Source organism: Plasmodium yoelii (assembly GCF_900002385.2).
Source record: "Plasmodium yoelii strain 17X genome assembly, chromosome: 7".
NCBI classification, from domain to species: domain Eukaryota; phylum Apicomplexa; class Aconoidasida; order Haemosporida; family Plasmodiidae; genus Plasmodium; species Plasmodium yoelii.
The window spans coordinates 500,097-521,201 of NC_036179.2; the positions used below are offsets into that span (position 1 = coordinate 500,097).

General features: G+C 21.8%; 9 protein-coding genes across 9 annotated transcripts; 4 read left to right on the forward strand and 5 right to left on the reverse strand.

Annotated features, from left to right (window-relative positions):
- Nucleotides 1–56: 56 nt before the first annotated feature.
- PY17X_0708500 (conserved Plasmodium protein, unknown function) lies at nucleotides 57–2,436 on the reverse strand (the record flags this gene model as incomplete). Its single annotated transcript, XM_022955501.1, has 7 exons — nucleotides 57–149; nucleotides 265–340; nucleotides 453–624; nucleotides 742–1,215; nucleotides 1,374–1,538; nucleotides 1,693–2,221; nucleotides 2,368–2,436. 7 exons carry the CDS (start codon nucleotides 2,434–2,436, stop codon nucleotides 57–59), a joined length of 1,578 nt encoding a protein of 525 aa, XP_022811773.1.
- Nucleotides 2,437–4,051: 1,615 nt separating this feature from the next.
- PY17X_0708600 (small nuclear ribonucleoprotein G, putative) lies at nucleotides 4,052–4,521 on the forward strand (the record flags this gene model as incomplete). The annotated part of the gene is made up of 2 exons (XM_722955.1): nucleotides 4,052–4,121; nucleotides 4,340–4,521. 2 exons carry the CDS (start codon nucleotides 4,052–4,054, stop codon nucleotides 4,519–4,521), a joined length of 252 nt encoding a protein of 83 aa, XP_728048.1.
- A 400-nt stretch (nucleotides 4,522–4,921) lies between these two features.
- On the reverse strand, nucleotides 4,922–9,188 carry PY17X_0708700 (phosphorylated CTD interacting factor 1 WW domain-containing protein, putative; the record flags this gene model as incomplete). Its single annotated transcript, XM_022955505.1, has 3 exons — nucleotides 4,922–5,069; nucleotides 5,256–5,659; nucleotides 5,784–9,188. 3 exons carry the CDS (start codon nucleotides 9,186–9,188, stop codon nucleotides 4,922–4,924), a joined length of 3,957 nt encoding a protein of 1,318 aa, XP_022811774.1.
- A 609-nt stretch (nucleotides 9,189–9,797) lies between these two features.
- PY17X_0708800 (quinone oxidoreductase, putative) lies at nucleotides 9,798–10,952 on the forward strand (the record flags this gene model as incomplete). Its single annotated transcript, XM_719414.1, has 1 exon — nucleotides 9,798–10,952. The coding sequence occupies one exon, from the start codon at nucleotides 9,798–9,800 to the stop codon at nucleotides 10,950–10,952; it is 1,155 nt and encodes a 384-aa protein (XP_724507.1).
- A 540-nt stretch (nucleotides 10,953–11,492) lies between these two features.
- PY17X_0708900 (uncharacterized protein) lies at nucleotides 11,493–12,284 on the forward strand (the record flags this gene model as incomplete). Its single annotated transcript, XM_719415.1, has 1 exon — nucleotides 11,493–12,284. The coding sequence occupies one exon, from the start codon at nucleotides 11,493–11,495 to the stop codon at nucleotides 12,282–12,284; it is 792 nt and encodes a 263-aa protein (XP_724508.1).
- Nucleotides 12,285–12,791: 507 nt separating this feature from the next.
- On the reverse strand, nucleotides 12,792–14,711 carry PY17X_0709000 (ribosomal protein L4, mitochondrial, putative; the record flags this gene model as incomplete). The annotated part of the gene is made up of 2 exons (XM_719416.1): nucleotides 12,792–12,928; nucleotides 13,031–14,711. 2 exons carry the CDS (start codon nucleotides 14,709–14,711, stop codon nucleotides 12,792–12,794), a joined length of 1,818 nt encoding a protein of 605 aa, XP_724509.1.
- A 635-nt stretch (nucleotides 14,712–15,346) lies between these two features.
- Nucleotides 15,347–16,126, forward strand: PY17X_0709100 (conserved protein, unknown function; the record flags this gene model as incomplete). Its single annotated transcript, XM_022955506.1, has 4 exons — nucleotides 15,347–15,418; nucleotides 15,600–15,685; nucleotides 15,849–15,906; nucleotides 16,019–16,126. The coding sequence occupies 4 exons, from the start codon at nucleotides 15,347–15,349 to the stop codon at nucleotides 16,124–16,126; spliced, it is 324 nt and encodes a 107-aa protein (XP_022811775.1).
- Nucleotides 16,127–16,647: 521 nt separating this feature from the next.
- PY17X_0709200 (protein transport protein SEC61 subunit beta, putative) lies at nucleotides 16,648–17,188 on the reverse strand (the record flags this gene model as incomplete). Its single annotated transcript, XM_022955507.1, has 3 exons — nucleotides 16,648–16,726; nucleotides 16,860–16,973; nucleotides 17,142–17,188. The coding sequence occupies 3 exons, from the start codon at nucleotides 17,186–17,188 to the stop codon at nucleotides 16,648–16,650; spliced, it is 240 nt and encodes a 79-aa protein (XP_022811776.1).
- A 1,794-nt stretch (nucleotides 17,189–18,982) lies between these two features.
- On the reverse strand, nucleotides 18,983–19,697 carry PY17X_0709300 (60S ribosomal protein L22, putative; the record flags this gene model as incomplete). The annotated part of the gene is made up of 3 exons (XM_022955508.1): nucleotides 18,983–19,093; nucleotides 19,245–19,376; nucleotides 19,524–19,697. 3 exons carry the CDS (start codon nucleotides 19,695–19,697, stop codon nucleotides 18,983–18,985), a joined length of 417 nt encoding a protein of 138 aa, XP_022811777.1.
- Between the last annotated feature and the right edge of the window lie 1,408 nt (nucleotides 19,698–21,105).

Genomic DNA, 21,105 nt, shown 5'->3' on the forward strand with positions numbered 1-21,105 from the left:
ATTGGAAATCCTCTAAAATCAATTTTTTTAATTGATTTATATTCGTTAATTATTCTTTATAAAATGTCTTTTCCTTTGTAACTTGATTCCACATTCTTTATATTTTCAATTTTTCTTTGATAACATTTTATCTTCTTTTCCACAGATAGCTAAAAAGGCCATACACCCACACGTGCACAATGAGGCATGAAATAGAAAGATATAAACAGAAAGATATAAACAGCAAAATAGACAGACGAAGAGATACACACAAAGCTAAATTACAATTTCTTTGTTTAGATTTATGAATCCAATGACTGAAAAGTTCCCAGCAGCATCTATATGCTCATAATTATTTATTCTGAAAAAAAAAATACCAATAATGATCTTAAAAATAAATATATGCAATGAAATGAGTAATACATAACTATGGTACATCGAAACTGATGATTGGTTATTTTAGTTTCTATTACTTATTTGAACTTTTATTTATTTTGTTAATTTTATTTGTGAGACTTATAATTAATAAATCCATCTCGGTCAATATAGCATTGTTTTTTTCTAAATTTGCTAAAATTTCTTTTTCCTTTTTTTCATTTTCGGATAACTCGTTATCTATTGCATTAATATCATTAATCAACTTTCCTATCAATCAATAAGAAAATGGTGTAATGGTAAAAATGGTGTAATGGTGAAAATGGTGTAATGGTGTAAAGAATAGACAGATATTTGCAGATATTTGCATAAAATTCGGTTCCTTACTGAGATGAGCATAATCATTTTCATGAGTTCGCATAAGATGATCATAATTAATTTTTTTATTTCGAATTAAGACATGTAAATATAAAAAATCAACAGTATTTATGTCTTTGTTATTTGATAAAATATATTTAATATTTATAAATTTTTTTTTATATAAATTAATTAAAGTATTATTAGTTTTTTGAGATTCTTCAATTTTTTTTTTTTGTTTATTCATTATATTATTATAAAATTCATTTATAGTATTTAATTTTTTTAGTAAAAAATTATTTTTTTTTATATTTTCTTTCATATTTTTATAATTTTTTATCTCATCATTTATATCAAATAAAAATATTTTACATTGACATATTACTGAATTTACAATAATTTTCGTATTTTCTAAATATAAAGTTAATTCTTTTATTTCACTTTTTATCTTTTCGATTTCATTAAATATCAGTTGTTGCTTTCCCATCAAGTTTAACTCTGTTACTGTAAAAATAAAAAAAAAAAAAAATAAAAAAAATAAAAAATAAAAAAAATAAAAAAATATAAAAAAAACACATGAATCGACTTAGCATTTTTTCATTTTCTCAACATTTTTTCATTTTCTCAACCTTTTTTCATTTTCTCAACCTTTTTAATCTTACTATTATTTTTTGGGGAAATATCTCTTTCTTCACTATAAACAAAATTATCAGTAGAACTCTCTTCACTCCAATGCAAACAAATGTTTTTTTCTTTCCTCAAATAAATGTCTTCCTTTGTTTCCACCTCATTTTCTTTGTCTCGATTCAAAGAATCTACATCTACAGCTTTATTAGAATTAAAAAAATGGAGAAAAAATGGAGAAATGGAGAAATGGAGAAATGGAGAAATGGAGAAATTGTTATAGGGGAGCGAACCAAAATATACACACTTAAATATCACATAACAAAATATGATACATATATGAATAATGTTTTTAACCTTTTATATTTTCTTTGGAATCCTTAGATAATTTATCAACATTTTCAGCATTTTCAGCATTTTCATCATTTTCAGCATTATCAACATTTTCAGCATTTTCAGCATGATTATTTATTTTGCTTTTTAAAGAAATTATATCATTAATATTTACATCATATATTGGGTTCTTCGCATGGCCTTTTTCCTGATCTGGTTGGCCTTTTTCCTGACCTGGCTGAATTGTTGTTTTTTCAAAATGATGATGAGAATCTAAAGCTACAGAATTATCCAATAATGGGTCCTTATTACTTTCTAAGATATTTTTACAAATTATTTTTGGTCTTAATATAGAATTATTTATTAATTTTTCGAGGGTTTTTAAAAAATTATCATCATTATTTATAAAATTTAAATCCTCTTCATTTTTATATAACATTGTACAAACATAATGTATATATTCTATAACTTTTAATATTTTTTTTTTCTCTCCATATTTTTCAATTAGACATAAAAAGGCTTTATTTTCAAGTTCTATATGAATATTTTCTCTCTGAAATGTTAATAAAATAAACAATATTTTTTTACTTTTATTTTTTACTTTTATTTTTTACTTTTATTTTTTACTTTATTTTTACTTTTTTTTTAACTAAAGAATGAATTTTACAGACTATTTTTGTCATATAAAAATGTAGTCACCTTTATGGCCTCATTTTTCGATATCAAATTTTTTAATACCAATTTTTTATCATCTAATAAATAACTCATGATTTTTAAAATAAAAACGATTTTTAAATCTTGATAACTTTGAAAATCTTTTTTATTTTAAACAAGTCTCATATATAAAGTTGAAATAAAATAGCTAAATAAATATAGACAGCTAGCTATATATTATTATGCCCATTTTTAAATGTGTAGGTAAATCTTAATAATATTCAATAATGCTATTTTTACATTTATGCATTTTTACATTTATACATTTATGCATTTATACATTTTATAATATTTACAATTTTTATAATTTACATCGCAAAACGATAAAACAATGGGAAAATCGAAAAAAAATAAATTTATAAAAATGTTAGTGCTAAAAAATATCCCGTAAAGCATGTACATATACACATTTGCATACCTTTGGAAATATATATTTTTAATAAACTTTAGGATGATGCATATTTTGTTTGCTTTATTATTTTGTTTGTTTTATAACTATGGAGAAATATATTCTTTAAAATGATACACAAAGAAAAGTATATGCATGCTCGCAATTCAAGCGCACTTTATCTATGCAGCATGTTACTATAAAAAATAAAAAACATGAAACAAAACGAAATATGAAACGAAACATGAAACGAAACAAAACATGGAACCATTTTTTGTCTATATAATAGTGTACCCTTATTTTTTCATTTTTTTTGTTAAATAGTACATTTTATTAACACTTTATGTTTTCTCGAAAATTTTTGACTTATTTATTTTTCTATATTCAATAAATAAAAGCTAAAATTTTCAATTTATAAAAAAATGTAATATACACTTTAGTGTTTTGTCTTTTCTCCTATAACCTATCAATTATCTTTTATGTTTATACAATTTATATTTAAAGTGTGAATAAGAAATTCGGATATTATACAAATAGAAGCTAATGGAATAATAAGGAAGCACATATACACCTCCATTATACATACATATGTTAAACATTTTAAAAATAAAAATAAAAATAACAAATTATCTGGAACAATAGACTCACATATATCTATATATGACATTATATATACTACCATGATTTAAAACTCCATTTTTTTTGAATTTTTTTTAACTATTTATTATTTTGGATAAATATGATAAGAAATAAATAAAATATTAACAATAATAATTTTGAACATTATATTGTATGATCTATGATAAAATATATTTTTTATTTTTTATTTTTTACTTGTGTATTTCCCTTTTTGCTATTTAAGCTTATTTGTAATAAAAAAAAAAAAAAAAAAAAAATTCAAAATTTGGTAGCGAAGGTGAAATATATTTATATATATTTATACATATATTTATAGCTTACATATTAAAAAAAATGATTTGAATTATAAATATTTCTATAAATAGTTATATTTTTCTTTATCTATATATTTTATTTTTTTTTAATTTTTTTTCCTAACTTCTCAAAAGAAATGTTAAAAGTGATGGAGAAAAAAAATTCAGAAAAAAATATATTTTATTAAATTGTTATTAATCATATATTATATATAATACATATATATATATACAACATTTTCAGCATATAATAATATGCAATGTTTTAAGTAACATTGATATTTTATATAAATTTAAATAAAACAAAATAAAATAAAATACTGAAAAATAATTATAAAAAAAAACAAATATGGCACTAACAGTAGGAAAGGCAGGGCCAGCTTCGGATTTTAGAAAATTTATGGAAAAAAGATTACAAAGTAAAAATAAAAAATAAACAACACGTATATGTATATATATTGAAGGTGTACATATTGGATGCATACACTCTTTAGTTACACAAATGTGGCTATATTGTAGTTTGCTCAAAAATGTTTAAAAGTAGCTAGCCAAAATATGAGTTAAATATACTTCAGTTTTGGCTACATATACATATGTTTACCCAATTATCTTTATCACAATTTTTACTTTTTTACAGTTTACTTAAATGGAAACAGACTAATAGTTGGAGTTTTGAGAGGATATGATACATTTATGAATTTAGTATTAGATAATACTGTGGAAATAAAAAAAGACGAAAATATTGAAATAGGCATTGTTGTTATAAGAGGAAATAGCATATCCTATTGGGAATGTTTAGATAAAGTTACTATTAAATAATTTTCTTCGAAATTCGGATTTTTTTTTTATACCTTTTTACTGAATGGGCAGAAAATGTATATATCATATATTGCATATTGCATATTGCATATCACATATTGCATATCATATACTGTATACAATTTTGATGCCATTTATATGCCCCTTTGCATATTTAAATAATAGCCAAATCAAGCAAGCAATACTGACTATACAATTAGTAAAATAAATGAAAATAAAGGATATAAGAAGCCCATAAATCATGTATACCTACATACATATTACTAATAAAATTATACAATAGTTATGCCACCAAAACTTCAAGACAATTTTTCAAACAATAAGCTTTACATAAAACTTTAAGAATTTTTTTTTTCATATTATTCACAAATATATGCTAATTTAATTTATTTCAATATAATTAATTTTTTTGTTTAATATGATGAATATTTTCCCATGATTTTTTTATTTTTAACATGGTATTTTGATCAATTTCTGTTTTAATCTTCGCTTTTGCGTTTTGCAAAATGAACACAAAACAATCACAAGTCGAAATATATTCTTCTTCCCTAAATATAAAAATAACAAACAAAATAAACATATTGCACACAAAAATAAGTGAAATGTCTTTATCATAATCAAAAAAAAATTATGAACAAGTCATAATTTTTGCAAAAAAAAACATGAACGTTAATATATTTGTGTTCATTCTATATTTTTTTTTTGAAGGTGAATTTTTTTTTTATTTATTTTACCTAGTCTCAAACAATCTGGTTGAAAATGTGTATAAACCATTTTTTAATAAAAAGAAACTTGACAAATAAGGAGAAGAAAATAATAACTCGTAAAAATAATTTTTATCTTTAATTAATGGAATAATTAAAAAAAAAGTTAGTTCATATTCTTCTTTTTTCAAATTGTATAAAATATATACGATTAATTTATTAATTAGGAATATGTCAAATGGTGGATTTATTTCATAAGCTCCATTTTGAAAATTAAAATTAAAAAAGTTTCCTGCACTTCCAAAAAAAATATCAATATCAGGAAAAAAAGAGCAATATTTTTGTAAAATTGCATTAAATGGGGATGAAAAACATTCTCTATCTACTTTCAACTTTTTATACAATAAGGTCATTATTCTCTTTGGAATGCAACTCTATCAAAAAAAATATAGATAGATATGTGTTTATGTGAGATGCATATACGATATGTCTATACGAGACGTCTATATATGCATGGTGCAACCAATGTGACGAACCGAAATAAAACCATTAAATTACCTGCAATCCGGAATGTCTTGCATTTCCTAGCAAAGTGTGATATCTTATTAACAAGAATAATGTCAAATAATAGAAATTTTGTACAAACATATGGTTTCTGTTTTTAATTAAAATTCCATTTTGCTTATAAAAACAATCATGATTATTTTTTTCTGTGGTTTTATCTTTTTTTATACAACAATTATCTATAATTAAATATTTCTGCACACATTCTATACACATACAATATATATGTTTAAATAAATATGAAAAAATGAATGGGTTATAATTATAAAAAAAAAAACAATATCTATGAAATAATATACACAGATTAATATATTTTATTTTATACACTTTTTTTAAATTATACATATTTTCGAAAACGATATATTTTTTTCCATGAAATTCATAATATATATTTTCTTTCCATAAATTATTATCCTTATCTTTATTTTTCAAATTAAAAAATATAAAATCTTTTTTTGCTTGTATATAAAAATCGTTATTATTAATGTGTATATAAATATTTGGAAATAATATGTTTATATTTTTATACACTATATTTATATATTTTTCTAAAATACAATCATTTTTATTATTTATTATATTTCTATTGGCTATTAAATTATGCCAACACTCTCTGTCTATTTTATTTTGTCTATTTTCTAAGCTAATATTTATTCTCTTTTTAAAAAAAAAAAAATAGAGAATAGCAAATAATTTTATTCTGCTATATATAATATAACAACTCTCTTTTTCTACATCATCTATATTATTTATTATATTTTTTTGAGAGAGAGAAATATATTTTTTTTTTATATAATTATGTTTATACACATTTATTATATTTTGCAATTTAAATAATATTTGAAGATTATGTATATTATATGTAAATATATTTTTCTTTAAATACAAAAGTAGCTTATTAATTTTTATCTTGAATTTTTGTAAAATTTTTTTTTTCTCTTCATCATTGCATATGATATTTAATAATTTGTAATATGTGTGTAAATAAATTTTTCTATAAAATGTATTTAAAAATTTAATACGTCCCCTATATCTTTTTCTTTTCCTTATATTTGTAATTTTTCGATTGTATTTGAATATTTTTTCTTCTTTAATTTTTTGTATATCTTTTGTATTCTCATAATTTTTGCATGACAATAAAAGTGAAGAACGTATCATAAATAAATAAGTGTACAAATTTATATGCATAATACTTGTTCTATATAATTTGTCTAGAAAATAAAATAAAAAAGTTTTGAAATTCTCCAAAAATATTTTTATCTTTTCATTTACATGTTCATATAAATTATTTTCAGATGTATATATTGCACCGTCAATTTTTGTTTCCTCGGTGTAGTTATTTATTATTTTTTCATCTTTCATATTTATTGCTTTATTAAAATAAGCTAAATATACACATTTTTTGTTCATTTTTTTTAAATTTTGTTTGAAATTATTTTTTATTTTATTTTTATTTTTTATAAAATAACAACTATGTGTCTTGGTATATGTATAACATCTTTTCACATTCCCTAACTTAGCAAATGACAAATTACATTTTTCGGAAAAAAATAAATAATTAATAAATATATCAAAATAAGAACAAAGAAAAGAAAATTGTCTCTTCTTAATATTTAACAAATCCATTTCTTTCATTATTTTTATTTCATTGTCGGTTTGTGTATAATGCACCTGCACAATGTTCATTACTAAAAGAATAAGCATTTTTTTTTTCATTTCTAGATCTATATTTTTATCATTTTTTAATAAATTATAGGAGCAAAAAAAACATACAATATAAATTGGTTTATCTACCATTTCATTGTAATCGTTATTTGGTGGATTTCTGCAAAGTTTTTTTTCTGGACATATTTTTTTCTCTTTTTTTTTCTCTTTTTTTTTCTCATTTTTTTTCTCATTTTTTTTCTCTTTTTTTTCCTCTTTTTTTTCCTCTTTTTTTTCCTCTTTTTTTTTCCTGTACTTGATTAAAAAATATTTATAAATTTGTTTTTCGTTGCCCCTTAATTTGTCATATATAATATGTGAAATACAAAAACATGGACATATATCTAGCATAATAAAATATAAAAAGAATAAATAAAATAAATATTTAAATGTCATGTGTTCATAAATTTTATTAATATTTACTATGGTTAAATAAAACATATTTTCTATATTTTCTCTTAATATGCATTTTATATAATTAAATAAAAATATATCATTAGACTTTATTTTATTATTCACATATTTTTCATAGGTAAAAAATGGAATAAAAAAAGCTTTAAAAACTACTAAAAAATTATCCATTATATTTTCATTATATAAATCATGTCTATTTTTTTTCTGAACATGTTCATATTTTTTTAATTTATCAATTATTAATAAATAGCTAGCTTTCGAATAATCATATTTTTCCTCTTCATTTTTAAAATTTTCTATGTCTAATAATATTTCTTTATACACATAATCAGTTATCAAATCTGCATTTTTATTAATTAAACTATGATAAATAGAATGTATAACATTAAAATATAAATCGTTATAAATATATTTTTGAATTAACCTTTTTGTTTTTTCTACGTCTATAATTAAAGTTTTTTTTTTATAATTATTATATATTAAAATATTACTATTAACCTTTTTATTTATTACTCTGTTTATAGACATATTATTATGTGTATGATATTTGACCTTATAGTAGTATTGTCTCCAATTTTTATAATTGGAAATATTCTGATCTTTTTCTATTTTTCTTTTTTTACAACTATTTGATATACACACAAAATAATAGTTATGAGGTTTTTCCACTCTTTGGTTTTTATATTGAATTTTCATCAAGCAATTTTCACTACTTATATATTTTTTTAATTCATCCTTTATGGATTGAAAATAAATATTTTTTTTATAATAATTTGGATCTATTTTAATTATAATTTTAAGAAATTTATCAATCCAAAAGTTGTTTAAAAAATTTTGTCCTTTGTATATTTTTTTTTTTTTGTCTCCTTTTTTAATTACATTTTTTCTCTCCCAATTATTTATACACATACTACAAAATCGATAGAACACAAAATATAAATAAACATCTTCTTCCTGAACAATATAATTAGAATTGCAAATATTAAAATTAAATAAATATCTATTTATAATTTCTTTTTCCAAAAAACATAGATTTTTATTTAATTCATAAAAAATAATTCCGTCTTTATATTGTTTAATAAAATATTCTTTTTTATATTCTATCCAAAGCTTATCAATTTTTTTATTTATATCCCTTGGATAACTATTTTTTAATTTTAACATTTCTCCATAAAATATTTTAAAGTTGTATATATTTATGAACGTCTTTCTAAGTTCGATTATTTTTTTTTGTAAATCATATTCCTTGTGTATGTTATTGAAACCATATAGGTTTTCCATTTTGCCAGCTTTTCTTTTTCTCTCTACTATTTAGTATGCCTTTTTTATATATGATCCAAATATTTATCATTATACATGTGTGTATTATTACCTTAACATGCAATAATTTTATTATATAATATCTTGCTGTTCATATAAATTTTATTGAAAATTATCACTTTTTTTTCCCCCTTTTTAGAGTATATAATGTTTTGTGCATGATAATACAAGTTATGATGCCTTGTATTAGTGGATACTGTTCGTTTTTTTTTGTTTCATTCCATTAAAAAAGGAAGAACAAAACTTGATGAAATAATGCCAGCAAAGTGTATCAAATTACAACATCATTTGGTATACAAATGTATTGGCTAGCTAGCTATTATATTTTTTTTTTTTTTTTAACACAATTAATTAATTATTAATTTGTATGTCAGTATGGATATTTTTTAAAAAAATATTTTTCTACTGCGGAAGCAAGTCAGTAACAGCAATGGATTTCGAATAATAAAAGAAAAATAGATAACATCACAACTATCCGAAATAAATAATAAAGCAATCCAAATTTTCATCCAAATTTTCATCCAAATTTTCATCCAAATTTTCATCCAAATTAATGATAGCATATTCACAATGAAGGGGGTAATTCTCAAAGGAATAAATGAACTTGTTTTTAGCGAAAGTTTAACAAAACCGACATTAGAAAAATGTAAAATACAAAACCAAGGAAATGATTTATTATTAAAAGTATTATCAGTAGGAATTAATAGAATAGATTTATTAATAAAAGAAAATAAATATCCCAAATTCCCTATTGGAAAATCTCTAGGGTTAGAAATTAGTGGTATTGTTGAAGAATCTAATAGCAATAAATTTAAAAAAAATGATATTGTTTGTTCATTATTAAAATATAATGGATATAATGAATATGTGCTAGCTAATTCTAAACACACAATGAAAATCGATTCTGATAAAATATCTATGTTTGAAGCAGCAAGTATACCTGAAAGTTTTTTAACAGCATATAAATTAATTTATTATACCGCTAGATTCCCACTAATAAATAATAATGATAATAAAATTGTAGAGAATAAAGAAGGAGACAAAAATAATACAACTTTTACATACACACCAATATCAGAAAATTGTTATTATTATTATAAACAATTTAGTAACCAAATTTATGGAAACTATTTTGGAAAAAATGAAGTAAATGTTCTTGTTTATGGAGCATTAAGTAGTGTTGGAATTAATTTATTACAACTATTAAATTACGAAAAAAAAAGAAATATTATGAACATTAATAAAATTATTGCAATTACATCAAATCAAACAAAAGCAAAAGTTGCTATGGAATTTGGGGCTACTGATTATGCTTTCCATAATGATGAAAATTTTGTTGAAAATATTTTAAATATTTCAAAAAATATAAATTTAATTTTTGATTGTGTTGGAGGTGGAAAAATATTTGAAAACAATTTAAAAATATGTACTAATGATACAGTTTGGATTTTATATGGTCTATTAGGTGGGCCCAAAGTACCAAGTTTTAATTTAGCACATTTATTAACAAAAAGAATTATTTTATTAACATCAACACTTTATGATAGAACAGATAATTATAAAGAAGAACTAATACATTCTTTTCAACATCATATATTACCACTAATTTATAACAATACCCTAAAATTTTGTATTCATAAAGTATTGCCAATAGAGCAAATTGAAGAAGCTCACCATATTATTAAGAATAACCTCAATATTGGAAAAGTTGTTTGTAAATTTTGATATTATTATACTGAATTTTTTATTTATATCAAAAGGCGACAAAAATGTGCATATGCTATGTATACATATATCATTTTTCAATTTTTTTTCAATTTTGTTCATTTTGTTCATTTTTTTCATTTTTTTTCACTTTTTTTCTTTTTTTTTCTCCTTTTTTATTGCACATTTTTCTATTTATCTATTTACCTATTTACCTATTTATCTATTCATCGACGCATGTGGAATATTGTACATTTTGCATCCTCGTGCTTCATCATAACTTGTAACAAGATACAAATCAACTTATATAATTTGCACGTAAAATATATACTTTATATATATAGTCATTTGTATACCCCCTTTTTAGTGCCTAAAAATTTGCTAATAATTTTTTTTTTTTTTTTTTAACACAATCTATTAAAGTCATTGGAATGGCTTGTTTTACCCATCATCCAACTTAAACCTATAGGCTGTGTAAACCTCTATAATTTTATCATTACTATTTCTTTCTCTCTATATTTATTTTCCGTTTTATTTTTTTATTGCAAAAAATTGCATAAAATGGAAAATTTCGTTTCGGGTTACCCTCCACCTCCATACTACTTTAATGAATATGAAGAAGCAGATACGGAAGTAAATAGTATCCTAGAAAAACATAGTAATAATATAAACATTACAGAAAATAATTTTATAGATATAATTAGAGAAAAATATGATATATATAATATTAATGAAAATATAAAAATAGAAAATGATAAAACCCCCAAGAGTAATATAGATGAAAAACAAATCACAGTTACATTGGAAAAAATAAATCAAGAAAATGAAAAAGAGATGTGTAAATTTTTATTTGGACGACCCCCACCTATCCCATTAAAAGATAATTATAATATTTTTGGAATAAATTATGATACTGATCGAAAGGTCGAAGAATTAGAACCTGATGACATTTTATATGATAATAAAAAAAATTATAAAGAAGAATTTATTCGATTATATAAAATGTATAAAGATTGTTTTTTTAGTTTATTTGATGATATTGTAAATACCAGAAAAAATGACAAAACTTTAATAAAACAATTGATAAAAATACATACCAACTTATTTCATATATTAGCTAATTTAAGATATCATCAAACTATTAACAATATCATAAATATTTTAAAAATACAAATTAAAAGAAGACAAATAGCTATTGATAAAATGAAAATTAGTTTGTTCAATGTTTATAATTACATATATTTTGTTCAAACCAATTTTTCAAAAAATAACATGATTAAAAATGAAAGAAATATACTAAAAAGAAAGAAAAACGCACACACACATATGGAAAACGAAAATGAAGAGGAATAAATAAAATCATATTAAAAAAAAAAATAAAAAATATGAACAGAGCTAGCTAATTCATTAACAAAAAACTAGCTATCCATAATAATTTTTTTTTTTTTTTTTTTAATATGATTTTAGCTAGTAATTAGTTATATTCCATCCACATGTATATACATATGTGTGGGGATGTACATATAGTTGTATTTTTATATGACAAACTGCGGATGACTTCCCAAATGTGGGTAAGACAAAAAAAATATATTTCATTATAAAACACTCTTTCTATCCATTTCTTATTATTTCCATCATTTCATTCCATTAATTAATGTTTATTATTGTTTTTGTTTTGTATTAATATATTTATCATTAAAAAATTGTAACAATTCAAAAAAAATTTAGTGCTTCCGATATTCTGTACTCAAAATGTGTATTCATAAATTTTTTAATTTTACTTTTTTAATTTTACTTTTTGAGTTTTTTTTTTATTTTCATTTAATTGGGATACAAATTATTGTTTTTTAGAAATTTAGTCTATATATTATCAAAATCTATATTGCTTATGTTTCCATAACTTTTATCGTTATGCTTGGTATTGCTTTCCTCATCGGGGTCGTTTGTGTCTACTTCCTCATCATCCTCACCTTCTTCATCACTTTTTTCCTCATTATCTGAAAAATAATATAAAATAGAGGTACATAGATAGGTGTAAAAAATATATAATAAAAAAAAATTACACTATATGAACATGTCATATATATATATGTACATACCAGCTGATGGGGACAAAGCCAAAGATAGGTCAGAAATATTTTCGAAACAATCGTCATCATTTAATATTTCATCGATCATATTTAGATTATCCTCATAATCATTTATATGATCAAATTCATCATCTACATTGAATAAGTATTCATATTTTATGCTCTCTGGTATTGGGTCATTACATTCAAATTTGGTTAAAATAAAATTTTTATAGGGATCATGTTTTTTAACTTTTAATGGACCTTTTATATCACTAGACCATTTCCATTCATTTATTCTTTTTTTTAATTCTTCTTTATCAAAACGTGAAAAATCATTTCTTTTTTTTTTTTCTAACCATAAAATATTCCAATTCTTTACCTTTTCAGGTATAGGTGCAGGTTTATTATCAGGAGTAGCATATGTAGGTAGCCATTTCATTTTATATGGATATACTTTTAGTTCATAAATAAGATTTTTTAAAGCTTTATATGTAAAAACAACATATCTATATTTTAACAAATTATATATATTAACACCTTCTACATTTTCTCTTTTAATACTAGCTATATTTGCACACGCCCATAAAAAATTATCATTAACATCCGTTTTACCTTCATGTACTAATAATGCACTATTGCATTTATTCCCTAAAATATTTCTCAAATATTTTACTGTATATTTTGTTTTATGTGATTTAATTAAAAAATTATCAACAACTTTTATTTGGTCTTGTGCAAATTTTGCAGATAAAAGTATTTTCATTCCTTTCCATAAAAGTTTTCTGTTTATTTTTGTTCTTTGATCAAATGGTCTAATTGGATGATTTTTAACTCCTAAATATCGACCACATGTTTTTCTCCAATTCATTCGAGCTTTACCACTTTTTTTTTGACTTCGATATTTTTTTGTGCTTCCTGGCCATTCCCATTTATACAATTGCATTCTCTCAGTATAGCCAGCTAAAGCTGTTCTATAAAAATAATAACATTTATGTAATATATCTGATCTTATTGGAACTCCAAATATATCATTTGGTATTGTAATAAATTTTATATTATTGTCATTTTCATCGCTTTCAAATTTATATATTGGAATTTCTAATTTACTATTAAAACCAACAGCTGGGAATGTCCAATTATTTCTCATTAACGTTTTTATATCTATAATACATCCTGGTCTTCTTATAATTGGGTCATCATTAATACTTGCAAAATGTTTTGGCCTTTCAAAAATAAATTTATATTTTTCTGAAGTTGCGTTTTCCCTGTCCTGTTCAGAATTATTATCATTATCCATGTTAAAAAAATCCTCACTTTTTAAATCGCTAGTGTGCTTCATTTCTTCGACGTTGCCATAGTGTTTCCCAACGCTACCATTGCCACTACCATTGTCACTACCATTACTACATGCTTCATTTTTTAACATATTTATGTCGGACCAATTAATGTTACTTCCTTCCTCTTCATGCTGCAACTTTTTCAATAATTTTAAATCCGTTTTTTTTATTTTTTCCAACAAATCACCTGACTCAGTCATATTTTTTTTATCAAAACTTGTAGCATTTTCATTTTGTGTGTATAATTCATTTAATTTACTTTTCAAGTTAAATGTTCTTATTCTACGTTTTTGAACAAATTTTGATGAACAAAAACTTAAAGCATTTATAAAATTTCCCTTAAAACACACTTTGCTAGCTTTTAAAAACATTATTGTAGTTTTTTGGGGGGTATGTTAATTAGTGCTGTCCTTTTTTATGAAAAAAATAAACACACAATTAATTCATTTCATAATAATTGGATATAAATAATAATACCCCATACTTAAAGCTATAAATAATGCAAAATAAACAACAAGTATATAAAGCAACTCACAATTATTTATATATTATTAAAAGGTAACAATAATATTACTCCATTTTTTTTTTTTTTTTTTTTTTTTTACTTTTATTATGTATATAAAATATTTAACTCATTTTATTTGTGAATATGTTTGTAAATATTTATACACTTTTGTAAATACGGTCGTTTTATATACAATCTCTTTACCTAGGTAAAAAAATAATGGTAATTAAAGAAACCCGACACCACACTATATGTTTCTCTAAAAAATATATATATTCATTTCTTTTAAATTTAAAATATTGTATTATGTATATAATTTCATTATTTAAATTTAAAAGAAATGAATATATATATTTTTTAAACTATATTAACTTCAATAGAATAAATAAAATTTTTTTTTTTTATTTCCGCTACAATCATGATAAAAAAAACAGTAGTATTATTTTCAAAAATACAAAAAACATTTACCTAATATGTCTATACATAATAAAGGGATATACGATGATAAACTTATTTCATATATCCAAAAGATACATATATTGGCCACCCAAAAAAAAAATAAGAACATTAAAGGTAAGAATAAATAATAATACGATATATATAATGTGTGCATATTTTGCTATGTTAACCTTATATATGTGTTATTATAATTTTAGCTATTTTCAAAGGTATAGGAATCAATTTAATATCTATCTATATATATTTATATATATATCTATATATTTTTTTTTTTTTTCTTTTTTATGATTGTTAGTTTCCCTCAGGGAAAAAATGTTTTATTTTCATTGGGAAAAGAGACGAAGATGGTAAAGAAGAACCAGTCTTATGTTTTGTTGACAAGTATGGAAAGAAAAATTATTAACATTTTTAAAAGATAAAAATTAATATAAATATATATAAACTTGTAGGAATGTAATTTATATGTTTATTTTACCTTACATTATAATATTTGTATATCTATACATTCATATATTCAAATTATTACTTCAATTTAATCATACAGCCAAAACCATAAGTTAACTTGGATGAACGAGGAAGAATTTTTAAATTTCGAAAAGCTGGTATGTGTTTTCATATATATATTTTATATATATCATGATATGCATATATATTATAATTTTTCTATGGGTATACATAATTATTATGTAATGAAATTCTTTTATGTTTTTGCAGATTCCTAGGCTAGATAGCTATTTTTCCCTTTATTTAGAAAAGGCAAAAAAAGTGAAAGAACAAAACATGTTAATGGAAGAAGAGTATAGAAAGTCCTTTCACGAATAAGAAAAATAGCGATTTATTTTTTATTTTTTAAAAAATTTGCATATACACATTTGTACATGTTGGCATATTTATTCCTCATCTTTTCATGGTACTCATTTTTCTTGTGTTTAAACAAAATTTAATAATTCGAGAAATTGTATATATGTATGTACATGTGCATACATTCTTAAATCTCTGTTTAGTTTAATATAACAAGGAATAAATATTATAAACGAAGATAAAACATCAATATAAATAATGTATATTAAACGCGGGAATATTCCTACGCAAACAAAAAGGTTGTATTAAATATATTCAAATAAAAAAAAAAATATATTATAGTAGCCATTATTTCAATCAGCAAGCAAATTTTCACACACATATATATATGTCAACATTATATATTTTAATAAAAATTCTCTTAAACTAAAAAAAAATATCATTATCTTAAAAAATATGGCCCTATCTATTATCTTGCATTTGTAGCATGTACATATGTCTATGCATATGCATACATGTTAATAGGAAAAATTGTTATCCTTTTAAATTTTACTAATAATATGCAGAATAACTACTGTTGCCATAAAAATTAAGGTTGATATTAAAACGGTTTGTGGTGTTCTGACAAAATAATATAAAAAAATATATGTATCCATTATTACATGCACAAGTAAGGTATTCAAGCGATTGATTATGTGATATAGCTAGCTATGTTCATAAAAAAAAAAAAATATATATTTATGCACACGCTTACAATTTAAAACCGGGGGAATCATCTCCATAAATTTTTAATATGGTATTTGAAGCGCCGCTATTTCTTCCTTGATTAGTGTTACTTGCTTGGCTACCACTTGGATTTGGTCTTCGTCTAAACATAATATAAACGAAAGTGAAATAAAGTGAAATAAAATTAAATTAAATAAAGTTGAATTAAATAAAATAAAAAAATGATTTACATAGAACTTTATTTTGCGTTATTTTTAATGCGAATATTTTTTTCATTTTAATATAATAATGAATATATGTAAGCTCATACCTTGCGGGTGTCCTTACACCACCAACGATTACTGGCGCAGCATTCATTTTGTTATATGGATTGTTTTGGCTAGCAAAAATATGATAAGTAAAAATTATACAAATATAAAATATTCAAGAATATATGGGTATATATGAATATTCAAGGGAGTATGATAAATAGCGTATGTATATATATTAAACTTTATTTTTCTTACAAAATTTATTACAAATATTTTTAAGGATTAAAAAATATAGTATTAAAAATGTATAATAATACGGTATAGTCTTGCTAAAATTTTATGTGTTGTTAAATTATTAAAAATGTTTTAAACTAGCTTTTCCTTTATTTTGAAATATTTATTTTGTTTTATATATTTATAAAATATTTATAAAATATTTGTAAAATATTTCTTGATTTATTTATGAAATATTTCTTGATTTATTTGTATTCGCATATTTTTTGCATATTTGCCAATTTAATTGTATCACATTTTTTACGAACTATTTACCATACTACTACGTGCATAATAGTTTTATTTCCGTTTCTTAACAATTCCATTTTAAAATTTACAAAAAAAATTATATACATTTTTATCTTAATTTTATTATAAAGAAATGTGAAATAATTAAAAAAAAAAATAAAAAAATAATAAAAAAATAATAAAAAAAAATATAAAAAAATATAAAAATTATATATACTACATAGATATAAGCTCATTTATTGAATTGCATTTACTATAGTGTTTCCCCTTTGTCGCATATTTTTGTACAGTTTGTCATTATATATGTAATATATTATTTATATTTTTTTAATATGTTCTAAGTGTTACGGTTTTTTCATTTTTCTTGATAACACATATTTCCGTTGCTACATTTTAATATAGTAGACATACATTCATACTAATTTCATTTATTCACACAATTGATAGATCAAAGAAATGAACTTGTTATATATACCTTGTATGGATCCACACACAAATAACTCACTTTTATTTATGTAATAGCTTTTTACAACTCTTATAATTTAAGCAGCTCAAACGAGTACATACATACATACATACATACATACATATATATACATACATATATATACATACATATATATAGTTATATATATAGTTTATATTTATACAAAAGGGGAACACGTTTAGGGATTGTAAAACTATCTTTTACATTATAAGTTCTCTTTTTTGCATTTTTTAAGTCTAAGTTTTATAAATTATTACATTTTCTTAAATATATAGCAATGATATTTCGTCTATAATATATTATATATGAGGAAATGTTTTATAAGCATAAGTATATAATAATGTTTTTTATTTTTTATATTTTATTTTTTATTTTTTATATTTTTATTTATTATAATATAATTTTAAAGAGTGATATACTAAAATTTCAGTGACCTTATTAGAACAATATCGAAGAATATAACATCATACATAGAGTATGAATTTTTGGTAATATTTTTAAAATAAAAATTAAATTATCAAAAGTTAATATGGGAAAAATGTATAAATAAGTAGTAATAAATAAAAAAAAATATTATATACACATGTATGTATGTGTGCATAACACCTATTTATAAATTATTTACGAATTCGAAGACACTTTTATATATAAAGGATAAATATATTTAATAATCTATTCAAATTGAGTATAACATTCTAAAGCCTAGTTATGTGTGTGCATACATTCGTTTCGTAGTTCTATCCCGTAAGCTCGACGCATAAATTCGATGCATAAATTCGATGCATATACATGGTTCTTATAAATGGTTCTTATAAATGGTTCTTATGAGTGGTTCTTATAAATGGTTCTTATGAGTGATTCTTATAAATGGCTACATGTCCTATCCTTTATTTATTCATTGTTCAATTGGAAATATTTAAATTCGTATGCCGATTTTCCCTTTGCTATAACTCTCAAAAAATCTCTAATTTGGTGCATTTTTAGGTATTTTTTTGCCAAGTACTAAAAAAAAAAAAATAAAAAAATCAATCAATCAAGCTAAATTAAGCCAAGTTAAGCTAAATTAAGCTAAACCAATCTAATATGCCATAGTGACACGTATTCAATATTCAATATTCATGCATAACATTTTTGACACAAACTTTTCTAATACCTTAATATATCTCTTTGAAAATGGAACATGAACAGTAATATATATTTTGTAATCGTCAGATGATACTACTATTTTATTTTTTAAGTTGTTTGTTTTGTTGTCAACTTTTATTTTGTCCTTAAAAAATTGTTCCTGTTAAAAAAAAAAAAAAAAAAAAAATATGGCAAATGAATATATAACCATAAAAATCAATTTCAAAATAAAGTAATATATATTATATATGATTCTATATGAATATATGTATGGATGTCATTTTCTATTTAATAAATTTTAAGTTACCAATCCGCTAATATCCAAAATAGTATCTTTGACTGGCTTGGTACAATCAAGAACATATTTAACTCCCTTTGTGCTTTTTACTATTTTACTTTTTTTTCCAAGAACTTTGGAAATTTTTTTTGCATTTTTCCCAGTGTTTTTTTTCGCACTTTTTAAATCCTTTTTGACTGCCATTTTGTTATTATTATTATTATTTTTTTTTTTTTTTATTTAAAAATGTGGATATTGTAGTATAAGAAAATAAGCTTAAACTTATATCTATAAATTAGTTAGAGTTAATTTAGGGATATTTATAAAAAACTCAAAATCGTATTATATTTTGTTTTGTATAAATTTATATATTTTTTTTTTTTTTTTTTGGTATATTTTTTTCTATTTTTATCATAATTTTTCTTTTTTAATGTTCCCAAATTGGCGCTAAATAAATAATTACAATATTTTTATATCCGCATAAAAATATTATTAAATTGCTTTATATACATGAGTAAGTTGGAAAAACAATATCGTTTTTTTTATATAAATATTCCCTTAAAATATGTACGTATATGTAATATATATAAAACATAATAATAAAATAATAAAATAGTAATATAGTAATATAGTAGTAGTAGTAGTAGCAGTAGCAATATGCATTCCCCCCCAAATTATTTACTACATATATATTATAAACATTTCATGCGTGGTAAAAGTTATTTTTATTTTTTATGGGCAATAACTTGGCGATACTACGAAAAGAAAATTTTATTGTGCATATATTTTTTATGTAAAGCATATCTTGTATCATTATCAATACATTATAATATTATAACATTATTATCATCATTATTATAACATTATTATCATCATTATTTATATTTAAAAATGGCAATATATTGCTTGGAAAAAATAAACCAATAAAATATGTATAGGTTTGTATAGTCAAATTCAACCCCATAAAATAGTATATGCACATATATATATTTTTTTTTTTTTTTTTTTTCCTATTTATATATTAAAAATAAATTAACGTTTTAAGCTCTTATTACATAATTCAATATATGACGAACATTTATTCATATATTAAGATGCTATGCCATGTAATAAATTTATATAAAAGAAAAGCCCACTGCATTATATTGTATTATATTATATTGTACTGTATTATATATATACATGTACTGTATTATATATATACATGTACTGTATTATATATATACATGTACTGTATTATATATATACATGTACTGTATTATATATTACATGTACTGTATTATATATTACATGTACATATCCGTAGAAATAAATAAAAGCAACCCCCTCTCTTTATATACAAAATAACATTTATTTATATATTATGTACATATAATAACTTCCTTTTAATGTTCTTGTTAAGGCTTAAAAAAATTGTAAATTTTATTTGGGTTATTTTTTATCAATAAAAAAATAAAAATGCGAATGATGTTGGGTTTGCTAAAGCGAAACAGCGAAACAACGAAATAAGAAAAATGAAACAACGAAATAAGAAAAATGAAAAAGTTGCTATTTTCCACCCCAGTAACATACCCACAAAATGTTTAACATCTTCCCTATTCTTACATTTAAC